At 43.4% G+C, this 14332-nt stretch overlaps 1 protein-coding gene across 1 annotated transcript in view; it reads left to right on the top strand.

Annotated features, from left to right (window-relative positions):
- The window catches only part of LOC127921374 (protein sidekick-1-like), a 15577-nt gene extending 3265 nt beyond the window's left edge, over window positions 1–12312 (top strand). Inside the window, exons 2-4 of the mRNA XM_052505086.1 lie at window positions 403–559; window positions 11650–11756; window positions 12161–12312. Coding sequence (XP_052361046.1) covers window positions 403–559; window positions 11650–11756; window positions 12161–12312 — 416 coding nt within the window. The remainder of the gene's footprint in view (window positions 1–402; window positions 560–11649; window positions 11757–12160) is intronic.
- Window positions 12313–14332: the final 2020 nt, after the last annotated feature.

Consider the following 14332-nt stretch of genomic DNA (forward strand, 5'->3'; position numbering starts at 1 on the left):
TCATGAAAAGTAAAACATTTATAGTAATTTCATTTGTAGTAATTTCATTTGTAGTAATTTCATTTGTAGTAATTTCATTTCATTTCCTGCTAGCCGTAACTTAAAAGGAGTAGATGTGTGTGTAGATGAGTGAGATATATATATATTTTTTTAAATGAAGACATTTTTATTTTAGGGTGTAACACAACAAAATGTGGAAAAAGGTGGTGGGAATGCTTTCTGAAGACACTGTACATATAACCTGTTTCATGTCCATGTTTTGACTTAGAAATGATTATAATTTATTATAAATGATTATACATTATTATTATAAATTATTCTAAATTCAAGTTGAATTAAATCTGTATTCTCTCCTCTTCTCTCCTCCCGTCTCCCCTCCTCCCCCCTCTTCTCCTCCTCTAGATGTAGCTCCATATTTCCGTGTGTCTCCGGGCCAGGTCCAGACCCATCTAGAGGGTAACAGGCTGGTACTGACCTGTCTGGCTGAAGGCTCATGGCCTCTACAGTACCGATGGATCCTCAACAACACAGATATCACACACTTCTCTCCACTATACACGTAAATATACCTTAAATATACCTTATATAATATACTGTACCTCTCTACCTGCTTCGCTCCACTACAGATGTAGATATACCTATATATAATATACCTTATATGATATACTGTACCTCTCTACCTTATTCTCTCCACTGTACACGGAAATATACCTTAAATATATATACATCTCTCTCTAAATATACCTATATATAATATACCTCTCTCTATAGATATACCTATATATAATATACCTATACATAATTTACCTATATATAATATACCTCTCTATAGATATACCTATTTATAATATACCTATATATAATATACCTATATATAATATACCTCTATCTATAGATATACCTATATATAATATACCTATATATAATATACCTCTCTCTATAGATATACCTATATATAATATACCTATATATAATATACCTATATATAATATACCTCTCTATAGATATACCTATATATATTATACCTATATATAATATACGTACATATAATATACCTATATATAATATACCTATGTATAATATACCTCTCTCTATAGATATACCTATATATAATATACCTATATATAATATACCTCTCTATAGATGTACCTATATATAAAATACCTATACATAATATACCTCTCTATAGATATACCTATATATAATATACCTATACATAATATACCTATATATAATATATCTATACATAATATACCTCTCTATAGATATACCTATATATAATATACCCATATATAATATACCTATACATAATATACCTCTCTCTATAGATATACCTATATATAATATACCTATATATAATATACCTCTATCTATAGATATACCTATATATAATATACCTATATATAATATACCTCTCTCTATAGATATACCTATATATAATATACCTATATATAATATACCTATACATAATATACCTCTCTCTATAGATATACCTATATATAATATACCTATATATAATATACCTATACATAATATACCTCTCTATAGATATACCTATACATATACCTCTCTCTATAGATATACCTATATATAATATACCTATATATAATATACCTCTATCTATAGATATACCTATATATAATATACCTATATATAATATACCTCTCTCTATAGATATACCTATATATAATATACCTATATATAATATACCTCTCTCTATAGATATACCTATATATAATATACCTCTCTATAGATATACCTATACATATACCTCTCTCTATAGATATACCTATATATAATATACCTATATATAATATACCTCTATCTATAGATATACCTATATATAATATACCTATATATAATATACCTCTCTCTATAGATATACCTATATATAATATACCTATATATAATATACCTATACATAATATACCTCTCTCTATAGATATACCTATATATAATATACCTATATATAATATACCTATACATAATATACCTCTCTCTATAGATATACCTATATATAATATACCTCTATCTATAGATATACCTATATATAATATACCTATATATAATATACCTCTCTCTATAGATATACCTATATATAATATACCTATATATAATATACCTATACATAATATACCTCTCTCTATAGATATACCTATATATAATATACCTATATATAATATACCTATATATAATATACCTCTCTATAGATGTACCTATATATAATATACCTATATATAATATACCTCTCTATAGATATACCTATACATAATATACCTCTCTATAGATATACCTATACATAATATACCTCTCTATAGATATACCTATACATAATATACCTCTCTATAGATATACCTATACATAATATACCTCTCTATAGATATACCTATACATAATATACCTATACATAATATACCTATACATAATATACCTATATATAATATACCTATATATAATATACCTATATATAATATACCTATATATAATATACCTATATATAATACACCTCTCTCTCCCCGTCAATGTCTTTTTCATACTTTATTTTCCTAACTTGAGAAACCTGAGGGCAACTTTTATCTGATGTCTGTGGTAGTGTGTATATCAGCAGTCAGCACCCACCCTGTTCTCTCCATCCTCCGGTCTTCCCCTCTCTCCCCAGAGGGGTATGCATGATCTATCAGATAATAATATATAGATGAAGATATTTCTCTATGTATAATGTGTTGTGGATTGTATAATATATATATATGTGTGTGTGTGAACACTCTCCTGTCTGTCTCAGCTCTCACACACCCTGAGCTTTTATCTCTTTCCCCGCGGAGTGTTGACATGAGACAAGACGATGTGTTAAAAGGCCAAGGAGGACAGGAGGCAGACGCAGGGCAATAACTGCTGCTAGAATAAAGTCTGAGTCAAACACAATTACAGACACACTCCTGGCTGCACTCACACATACAGACAGACACACACCACTGCAAACTCAAAGACTAACTCTTCAACTCCAGCGAGGTCTGCGTGTTGTTGACGAAGCTTCCCTCTCTCATTTACACTACAGGAGGGCTGGGGGTTCGATAGGACCACCACGAGGTCTGGGTGTTGTTGACTAAGCTTCCCTCTCTCATTTACACTACAGGAGGGCTGGGGGTTCGATAGGACCACCACGAGGTCTGCGTGTTGTTGACGAAGCTTCCCTCTCTCATTTACACTACAGGAGGGCTGGGGGTTCGATAGGACCACCACGAGGTCTGCGTGTTGTTGACTAAGCTTCCCTCTCTCATTTACACTACAGGAGGGCTGGGGGTTCGATAGGACCACCACGAGGTCTGGGTGTTGTTGACTAAGCTTCCCTCTCTCATTTACACTACAGGAGGGCTGGGGGTTCGATAGGACCACCACGAGGTCTGCGTGTTGTTGACTAAGCTTCCCTCTCTCATTTACACTACAGGAGGGCTGGGGGTTCGATAGGACCACCACGAGGTCTGGGTGTTGTTGACTAAGCTTCCCTCTCTCATTTACACTACAGGAGGGCTGGGGGTTCGATAGGACCACCACGAGGTCTGCGTGTTGTTGACTAAGCTTCCCTCTCTCATTTACACTACAGGAGGGCTGGGGGTTCGATAGGACCACCACGAGGTCTGGGTGTTGTTGACTAAGCTTCCCTCTCTCATTTACACTACAGGAGGGCTGGGGGTTCGATAGGACCACCACGAGGTCTGGGTGTTGTTGACTAAGCTTCCCTCTCTCATTTACACTACAGGAGGGCTGGGGGTTCGATAGGACCACCACGAGGTCTGGGTGTTGTTGACTAAGCTTCCCTCTCTCATTTACACTACAGGAGGGCTGGGGGTTCGATAGGACCACCACGAGGTCTGGGTGTTGTTGACTAAGCTTCCCTCTCTCATTTACACTACAGGAGGGCTGGGGGTTCGATAGGACCACCACGAGGTCTGCGTGTTGTTGACTAAGCTTCCCTCTCTCATTTACACTACAGGAGGGCTGGGGGTTCGATAGGACCACCACGAGGTCTGGGTGTTGTTGACTAAGCTTCCCTCTCTCATTTACACTACAGGAGGGCTGGGGGTTCGATAGGACCACCACGAGGTCTGGGTGTTGTTGACTAAGCTTCCCTCTCTCATTTACACTACAGGCGGGCTGGGGGTTCGATAGGACCACCACGAGGTCTGGGTGTTGTTGACTAAGCTTCCCTCTCTCATTTACACTACAGGAGGGCTGGAGGTTCGATAGGACCACCACGAGGTCTGGGTGTTGTTGACAATGTTAGAATAGAGTCAGTTTGACAATGTTAGAATAGAGTTAGTTAGATAATGTTAGAATAGAGTTAGTTAGACAATGTTAGGATAGAGTTAGTTAGACAATGTTAGGATAGAGTTAGTTAGATAATGTTAGAATAGAGTCAGTTTGACAATGTTAGAATATAGTTAGTTAGACAATGTTAGAATAGAGTTAGTTTGACAATGTTCGAATATAGTTAGTTAGACAATGTTAGAATAGAGTCAGTTTGACAATGTTAGGATAGAGTTAGTTAGATAATGTTAGAATAGAGTTAGTTAGACAATGTTAGAATATAGTTAGTTAGACAATGTTAGGATAGAGTTAGTAGATAATGTTAGGATATAGTTAGTTTGACAATGTTAGGATAGAGTTAGTTAGATAATGTTAGGATATAGTTAGTTAGATAATGTTAGGATATAATTGACAATGTGTGAACGTATGGCCACAACAGCCCATTTCAACAGCAGTGTAATGGTTGTAATGGTTGTAATGGTTGTAATGGTTGTAATGGTTGTTATGGTTGTTATGGTTGTAATGGTTGTAATGGTTGTTATGGTTGTAATGGTTGTAATGGTTGTAATGATTGTAATGGTTGTAATGGTTGTAATGGTTGTTATGGTTGTAATGGTTGTAATGGTTGTAATGGTTGTTATGGTTGTAATGATTGTAATGGTTGTAATGGTTGTAATGATTGTAATGGTTGTTATGGTTGTAATGGTTGTAATGGTTGTAATGGTTGTAATGGTTGTTATGGTTGTAATGATTGTAATGGTTGTTATGGTTGTAATGGTTGTAATGGTTGTAATGGTTGTAATGATTGTAATGGTTGTAATGATTGTAATGGTTGTTATGGTTGTAATGGTTGTAATGATTGTAATGGTTGTAATGATTGTAATGGTTGTTATGGTTGTAATGGTTGTAATGATTGTAATGGTTGTTATGGTTGTAATGGTTGTTATGGTTGTAATGGTTGTAATGGTTGTTTCTCTAGTGATGCTCCAGTCTGAAGCTGATACATCACTGTGTCTGTTGTTGACAACATCACAAGGACATGCTGGAATATTTGGCCTTGTGTGTGTTTGGCCATGTGTCTGTGCGTGTGTGTGTTTGGCTGTGTGTGTTTGTTGGTGTGTGTTTGTTGTGTGTGTGTGTGTGTGTTGTGTGTGTGTGTGTGTGTGTGTGTGTGTGTGTGTTTGTTGGTGTGTGTTTGTTGGTGTGTGTGTGTGTGTGTGTGTGTGTTTGTGTGTGTGTGTGTGTGTGTGTTTGTTGGTGTGTGTTTGTTGGGGTGTGTGTGTGTGTTTGTTTGTGTGTGTGTGTTTGTTGGGGTGTGTTTGTTGGTGTGTGTGTGTGTGTTTGTGTGTGTGTGTGTGTGTTTGTTGGTGTGTGTTTGTTGGGGTGTGTGTGTGTTTGTTTGTGTGTGTGTGTGTGTGTGTTTGTTGGTGTGTATGTGTGTGTGTGTGTTTGTTGTTGTGTGTTTGTTGGTGTGTGTGTGTGTTTGTTGGTGTGTGTTTTGTGTTTCATCCAGGTTGGGTGTAATGGGGTTTTAATGGGCAACCTGGCATCGGGCAGTAGACACACACACACGTACACACCTCCGCCTCCCCATCTGTCCCTCTTTAGGAGTACAGTTCACACATTCTCTCCTCTTCCTCTCTCCTCTTCCTCTCTTCTCTTTCTCTTTCTCTCTGTGTCTGTCTCCTCCAAGGTCACAGCATCCTTCCAGTCTGTTTCACCCAGTCCTCTCTCTCTCTAGGTATGTTATCCCAGAGGTAATGACACACTGTAGTGTTTCACCCAGTCCTCTCTCTCTCTCCAGGTATGTTATCATGTTATCCCAGAGGTAATGACACACTGGGGTGTTTCACCCAGTCCTCTCTCTTTCTAGGTATGTTATCCCAGAGGTAATGACACACTGTGGTGTTTCACCCAGTCCTCTCTCTCTCTAGGTATGTTATCCCAGAGGTAATGACACACGGTGGTGTTTCACCCAGTCCTCTCTCTCTCTAGGTATGTTATCCCAGAGGTAATGACACACTGGGGTGTTTCACCCAGTCCCCTCTCTCTCTCTAGGTATGTTATCCCAGAGGTAATGACACTGTGGTGTTTCACCCAGTCCTCTCTCTCTCTCTAGGTATGTTATCCCAGAGGTAATGACACACTGTGGTGTTTCACCCAGTCCTCTCTCTCTCTAGGTATGTTATCCCAGAGGTAATGACACTGTAGTGTTTCACCCAGTCCTCTCTCTCTCTAGGTATGTTATCCCAGAGGTAATGACACACTGTAGTGTTTCACCCAGTCCTCTCTATCTCTCTAGGTATGTTATCCCAGAGGTAATGACACACTGTAGTGTTTCACCCAGTCCTCTCTCTCTCTAGGTATGTTATCCCAGAGGTAATGACACACGGTGGTGTTTCACCCAGTCCTCTCTCTCTCCAGGTATGTTATCCCAGAGGTAATGACACACTGGGGTGTTTCACCCAGTCCTCTCTCTCTCTAGGTATGTTATCCCAGAGGTAATGACACACTGTAGTGTTTCACCCAGTCCTCTCTATCTCTCTAGGTATGTTATCCCAGAGGTAATGACACACTGTGGTGTTTCACCCAGTCCTCTCTCTCTCTCTAGGTATGTTATCCCAGAGGTAATGACACACTGTAGTGTTTCACCCAGTCCTCTCTCTCTCTAGGTATGTTATCCCAGAGGTAATGACACACGGTGGTGTTTCACCCAGTCCTCTCTCTCTCCAGGTATGTTATCCCAGAGGTAATGACACACTGGGGTGTTTCACCCAGTCCCCTCTCTCTCTAGGTATGTTATCCCAGAGGTAATGACACTGTAGTGTTTCACCCAGTCCTCTCTCTCTCTAGGTATGTTATCCCAGAGGTAATGACACACTGTAGTGTTTCACCCAGTCCTCTCTATCTCTCTAGGTATGTTATCCCAGAGGTAATGACACACTGTAGTGTTTCACCCAGTCCTCTCTCTCTCTAGGTATGTTATCCCAGAGGTAATGACACACTGTAGTGTTTCACCCAGTCCTCTCTATCTCTCTAGGTATGTTATCCCAGAGGTAATGACACACTGTAGTGTTTCACCCAGTCCTCTCTCTCTCTAGGTATGTTATCCCAGAGGTAATGACACACGGTGGTGTTTCACCCAGTCCTCTCTCTCTCCAGGTATGTTATCCCAGAGGTAATGACACACTGGGGTGTTTCACCCAGTCCCCTCTCTCTCTCTAGGTATGTTATCCCAGAGGTAATGACACTGTAGTGTTTCACCCAGTCCTCTCTCTCTCTAGGTATGTTATCCCAGAGGTAATGACACACTGTAGTGTTTCACCCAGTCCTCTCTATCTCTCTAGGTATGTTATCCCAGAGGTAATGACACACTGTAGTGTTTCACCCAGTCCTCTCTCTCTCTAGGTATGTTATCCCAGAGGTAATGACACACTGTAGTGTTTCACCCAGTCCTCTCTCTCTCTAGGTATGTTATCCCAGAGGTAATGACACACTGTGGTGTTTCACCCAGTCCTCTCTCTCTCTCCAGGTATGTTATCATGTTATCCCAGAGGTAATGACACACTGGGGTGTTTCACCCAGTCCTCTCTCTTTCTAGGTATGTTATCCCAGAGGTAATGACACACTGTAGTGTTTCACCCAGTCCTCTCTCTCTCTCCAGGTATGTTATCATGTTATCCCAGAGGTAATGACACACTGGGGTGTTTCACCCAGTCCTCTCTCTTTCTAGGTATGTTATCCCAGAGGTAATGACACACTGTGGTGTTTCACCCAGTCCTCTCTCTCTCTCTAGGTATGTTATCCCAGAGGTAATGACACACTGTGGTGTTTCACCCAGTCCTCTCTCTCTCTAGGTATGTTATCCCAGAGGTAATGACACACTGTGGTGTTTCACCCAGTCCTCTCTCTCTCCAGGTATGTTATCCCAGAGGTAATGACACACTGGGGTGTTTCACCCAGTCCCCTCTCTCTCTCTAGGTATGTTATCCCAGAGGTAATGACACTGTGGTGTTTCACCCAGTCCTCTCTCTCTCTCTAGGTATGTTATCCCAGAGGTAATGACACACTGTGGTGTTTCACCCAGTCCTCTCTCTCTCTAGGTATGTTATCCCAGAGGTAATGACACTGTAGTGTTTCACCCAGTCCTCTCTCTCTCTAGGTATGTTATCCCAGAGGTAATGACACACTGTAGTGTTTCACCCAGTCCTCTCTCTCTCTCTAGGTATATTATCCCAGAGGTAATGACACACTGTAGTGTTTCACCCAGTCCTCTCTCTCTAGGTATGTTATCCCAGAGGTAATGACACACTGTAGTGTTTCACCCAGTCCTCTCTCTCTCTCTAGGTATGTTATCCCAGAGGTAATGACAATGTAGTGTTTCACCCAGTCCTCTCTCTCTCTAGGTATGTTATCCCAGAGGTAATGACACACTGTAGTGTTTCACCCAGTCCTCTCTCTCTCCAGGTATGTTATCCCAGAGGTAATGACACACTGTGGTGTTTCACCCAGTCCTCTCTCTCTCCAGGTATGTTATCCCAGAGGTAATGACACTGTAGTGTTTCACCCAGTCCTCTCTCTCTCTAGGTATGTTATCCCAGAGGTAATGACACACTGTAGTGTTTCACCCAGTCCTCTCTCTCTCCAGGTATGTTATCCCAGAGGTAATGACACACTGTAGTGTTTCACCCAGTCCTCTCTCTCTCTAGGTATGTTATCCCAGAGGTAATGACACTGTGGTGTTTCACCCAGTCCTCTCTCTCTCTAGGTATGTTATCCCAGAGGTAATGACACACTGTAGTGTTTCACCCAGTCCTCTCTCTCTCTAGGTATGTTATCCCAGAGGTAATGACACACTGTAGTGTTTCACCCAGTCCTCTCTCTCTCTAGGTATGTTATCCCAGAGGTAATGACACTGTAGTGTTTCACCCAGTCCTCTCTCTCTCCAGGTATGTTATCCCAGAGGTAATGACACTGTGGTGTTTCACCCAGTCCTCTCTCTCTCTAGGTATGTTATCCCAGAGGTAATGACACACTGTAGTGTTTCACCCAGTCCTCTCTCTCTCTAGGTATGTTATCCCAGAGGTAATGACACACGGTGGTGTTTCACCCAGTCCTCTCTCTCTCCAGGTATGTTATCCCAGAGGTAATGACACACTGGGGTGTTTCACCCAGTCCCCTCTCTCTCTCTAGGTATGTTATCCCAGAGGTAATGACACTGTAGTGTTTCACCCAGTCCTCTCTCTCTCTAGGTATGTTATCCCAGAGGTAATGACACACTGTAGTGTTTCACCCAGTCCTCTCTATCTCTCTAGGTATGTTATCCCAGAGGTAATGACACACTGTAGTGTTTCACCCAGTCCTCTCTCTCTCTAGGTATGTTATCCCAGAGGTAATGACACACTGTAGTGTTTCACCCAGTCCTCTCTCTCTCTAGGTATGTTATCCCAGAGGTAATGACACACTGTGGTGTTTCACCCAGTCCTCTCTCTCTCTCCAGGTATGTTATCATGTTATCCCAGAGGTAATGACACACTGGGGTGTTTCACCCAGTCCTCTCTCTTTCTAGGTATGTTATCCCAGAGGTAATGACACACTGTAGTGTTTCACCCAGTCCTCTCTCTCTCTCCAGGTATGTTATCATGTTATCCCAGAGGTAATGACACACTGGGGTGTTTCACCCAGTCCTCTCTCTTTCTAGGTATGTTATCCCAGAGGTAATGACACACTGTGGTGTTTCACCCAGTCCTCTCTCTCTCTCTAGGTATGTTATCCCAGAGGTAATGACACACTGTGGTGTTTCACCCAGTCCTCTCTCTCTCTAGGTATGTTATCCCAGAGGTAATGACACACTGTGGTGTTTCACCCAGTCCTCTCTCTCTCCAGGTATGTTATCCCAGAGGTAATGACACACTGGGGTGTTTCACCCAGTCCCCTCTCTCTCTCTAGGTATGTTATCCCAGAGGTAATGACACTGTGGTGTTTCACCCAGTCCTCTCTCTCTCTAGGTATGTTATCCCAGAGGTAATGACACACTGTGGTGTTTCACCCAGTCCTCTCTCTCTCTAGGTATGTTATCCCAGAGGTAATGACACTGTAGTGTTTCACCCAGTCCTCTCTCTCTCTAGGTATGTTATCCCAGAGGTAATGACACACTGTAGTGTTTCACCCAGTCCTCTCTCTCTCTCTCTAGGTATGTTATCCCAGAGGTAATGACACACTGTAGTGTTTCACCCAGTCCTCTCTCTCTAGGTATGTTATCCCAGAGGTAATGACACACTGTAGTGTTTCACCCAGTCCTCTCTCTCTCTCTAGGTATGTTATCCCAGAGGTAATGACACTGTAGTGTTTCACCCAGTCCTCTCTCTCTCTAGGTATGTTATCCCAGAGGTAATGACACACTGTAGTGTTTCACCCAGTCCTCTCTCTCTCCAGGTATGTTATCCCAGAGGTAATGACACACTGTGGTGTTTCACCCAGTCCTCTCTCTCTCCAGGTATGTTATCCCAGAGGTAATGACACTGTAGTGTTTCACCCAGTCCTCTCTCTCTCTAGGTATGTTATCCCAGAGGTAATGACACACTGTAGTGTTTCACCCAGTCCTCTCTCTCTCCAGGTATGTTATCCCAGAGGTAATGACACACTGTAGTGTTTCACCCAGTCCTCTCTCTCTCTAGGTATGTTATCCCAGAGGTAATGACACTGTGGTGTTTCACCCAGTCCTCTCTCTCTCTAGGTATGTTATCCCAGAGGTAATGACACACTGTAGTGTTTCACCCAGTCCTCTCTCTCTCTAGGTATGTTATCCCAGAGGTAATGACACACTGTAGTGTTTCACCCAGTCCTCTCTCTCTCTCTAGGTATGTTATCCCAGAGGTAATGACACTGTAGTGTTTCACCCAGTCCTCTCTCTCTCCAGGTATGTTATCCCAGAGGTAATGACACTGTGGTGTTTCACCCAGTCCTCTCTCTCTCTAGGTATGTTATCCCAGAGGTAATGACACTGTAGTGTTTCACCCAGTCCTCTCTCTCTCTCTCTAGGTATGTTATCCCAGAGGTAATGACACACTGTGGTGTTTCACCCAGTCCTCTCTCTCTCTAGGTATGTTATCCCAGAGGTAATGACACTGTGGTGTTTCACCCAGTCCTCTCTCTCTCTAGGTATGTTATCCCAGAGGTAATGACACACTGGGGTGTTTCACACAGTCCTCTCTCTCTCTCTAGGTATGTTATCCCAGAGGTAATGACACACTGTGGTGTTTCACCCAGTCCTCTCTCTCTCTAGGTATGTTATCCCAGAGGTAATGACACTGTAGTGTTTCACCCAGTCCTCTCTCTCTCTAGGTATGTTATCCCAGAGGTCCAGAGGTCAGATGCTGGGTTGTATCAGTGTGTGGTCAGGAACAGGATGGGAGCCCTGTTACAGAGGAGAGCTGTGGTGCAGGTCGCCTGTAAGTACACACACCTCTCCCTCTCTCTTTATCTCGCTCTCTCTTTATCTCTCTCTCTCTTTATCTCTATCTCTTTATCACTCTTTATCTCCCTCCCTTTATCTATCTCTCTGTGTCTCTCTCCCTCTCTCTCTCTGTGTCTCTCTCCCTCTCTCTCTCTGTCTCTCTCCCTCTCTCTCTCTGTGTCTCTCCCCATCTCCCTCTCATTATCTCCCTCCCTCCCTCTCTCTCCCTCTCTCTCCCTCTCCCTCTCATTATCTCCCTCCCTCTCCCTCTCTCTCTCACTCTCCATCTCCATCTCCCTCTCTCTATCTTTCACTCTCTTTCTCTCCCTAATGTCTCTCCCTCTCTCTCTCTTTCACTCTCTTTCTCTCCCTAATGTCCCTCGTTCTCTCTATCTCCAGTTATGGGTAACTTTTCTGGTGAAGAGCAGCGTCGTACAGTCAGTGTTGGTCGAGCTGTGGTCCTGAACACTCCAACCGTCAGCTGCTTCCCTCGACCGCAGGTCACCTGGTACAGAGACGGTCACAAAATAATCCCCAGCAACAGAGTGTGAGTACCGCTGCTAACCGCAATGTTCTAGTTAATGCTCAAATAATGGTCAACATTTTCTATTCACCATGTTAGTCAGGTTAAAAAACAAATAACTCACTCGGTGAAGAATCAGAGGTCAACACTTTGTGGTTGGGGTCAAACCTCCTGCATGGAGTGGTTGGGGTCAAACCTCCTGCAGAGAGTGGTTGGGGTCAAACCTCCTGCAGGGAGTGGTTGGGGTCAAACCTCCAGCAGAGAGTGGTTGGGGTCAAACCTCCTGCAGAGAGTGGTTGGGGTCAAACCTCCGGCAGAGAGTGGTTGGGGTCAAACCTCCTGCAGAGAGTGGTTGGGGTCAAACCTCCGGCAGGGAGTGGTTGGGGTCAAACCTCCTGCAGGGAGTGGTTGGGGTCAAACCTCCTGCATGGAGTGGTTGGGGTCAAACCTCCTGCAGGGAGTGGTTGGGGTCAAACCTCCTGCAGAGAGTGGTTGGGGTCAAACCTCCTGCATGGAGTGGTTGGGGTCAAACCTCCAGCAGAGAGTGGTTGGGGTCAAACCTCCAGCAGAGAGTGGTTGGGGTCAAACCTCCTGCAGAGAGTGGTTGGGGTCAAACCTCCTGCAGGGAGTGGTTGGGGTCAAACCTCCTGCATGGAGTGGTTGGGGTCAAACATCCTACAGAGGTTGGTTGGGGTCAAACCTCCTGCAGGGAGTGGTTGGGGTCAAACCTCCTGCAGGGAGTGGTTGGGGTCAAACCTCCTGCATGGAGTGGTTGGGGTCAAACATCCTACAGAGGTTGGTTGGGGTCAAACCTCCTGCAGGGAGTGGTTGGGGTCAAACCTCCTGCAGGGAGTGGTTGGGGTCAAACCTCCTGCAGGGAGTGGTTGGGGTCAAACCTCCTGCAGGGAGTGGTTGGGGTCAAACCTCCTGCAGGGAGTGGTTGGGGTCAAACCTCCTGCAGGGAGTGGTTGGGGTCAAACCTCCTGCAGGGAGTGGTTGGGGTCAAATCTCCTGCAGGGAGTGGTTGGGGTCAAACCTCCTGCAGGGAGTGGTTGGGGTCAAACCTCCAGCAGAGAGTGGTTGGGGTCAAACCTCCTGCAGGGAGTGGTTGGGGTCAAATCTCCTGCAGGGAGTGGTTGGGGTCAAACCTCCTGCACGGAGTGGTTGGGGTCAAACCTCCTGCAGGGAGTGGTTGGGGTCAAACCTCCTGCAGAGGTTGGTTGGGGTCAAATCTCCTGCAGGGAGTGGTTGGGGTCAAACATCCTGCAGGGAGTGGTTGGGGTCAAACCTCCTGCAGGGAGTGGTTGGGGTCAAACCTCCGGCAGGGAGTGGTTGGGGTCAAACCTCCTGCAGGGGTTGAAACACAGTGGATGTAACATACGTTTCGTTGGTCTGTGATTCAGTAACATCTTGTTAGTAGCAGGGGTTTGGTGCCATATACACATTCTAACTGGCCCAAGCCAACATGACTTCATTGCAAGGCCAGACAACCCAGTTCATACAGTTATACTACTATCTCAAAAGGCTACTCACACCAGGAGGGAGTTGATTGTCTCTGCTTTAATCAAGAAGCTAGAGGGAGTTTATGGTCTCTGCTTTAATCAAGAAGCTAGAGGGAGTTGATTGTCTCTGCTGTAATCAAGAAGCTAGAGGGGGTTGATTGTCTCTGCTGTAATCAAGAAGCTAGAGGGGGTTGATTGTCTCTGCTGTAATCAAGAAGCTAGAGGGGGTTGATTGTCTCTGCTGTAATCAAGAAGCTAGAGGGAGTTTATGGTCTCTGCTTTAATCAAGAAGCTAGAGGGAGTTGTTGTCTCTGCTTTAATCAAGAAGCTAGAGGGGGTTGATTGTCTCTGCTGTAATCAAGAAGCTAGAGGGAGTTTATGGTCTCTGCTTTAATCAAGAAGCTAGAGGGAGTTGATGGTCTCTGCTTTAATCAAGAAGCTAGAGGGAGTTTATGGTCTCTGCTTTAATCAAGAAGCTAGAGGGGGTTGATTGTCTCTGCTTTAATCAAGAAGCTAGAGGGGGTTGATTGTCTCTGCTTTAATCAA

Source organism: Oncorhynchus keta, unplaced genomic scaffold (genome assembly GCF_023373465.1).
Source record: "Oncorhynchus keta strain PuntledgeMale-10-30-2019 unplaced genomic scaffold, Oket_V2 Un_contig_22218_pilon_pilon, whole genome shotgun sequence".
NCBI classification, from domain to species: domain Eukaryota; kingdom Metazoa; phylum Chordata; class Actinopteri; order Salmoniformes; family Salmonidae; genus Oncorhynchus; species Oncorhynchus keta.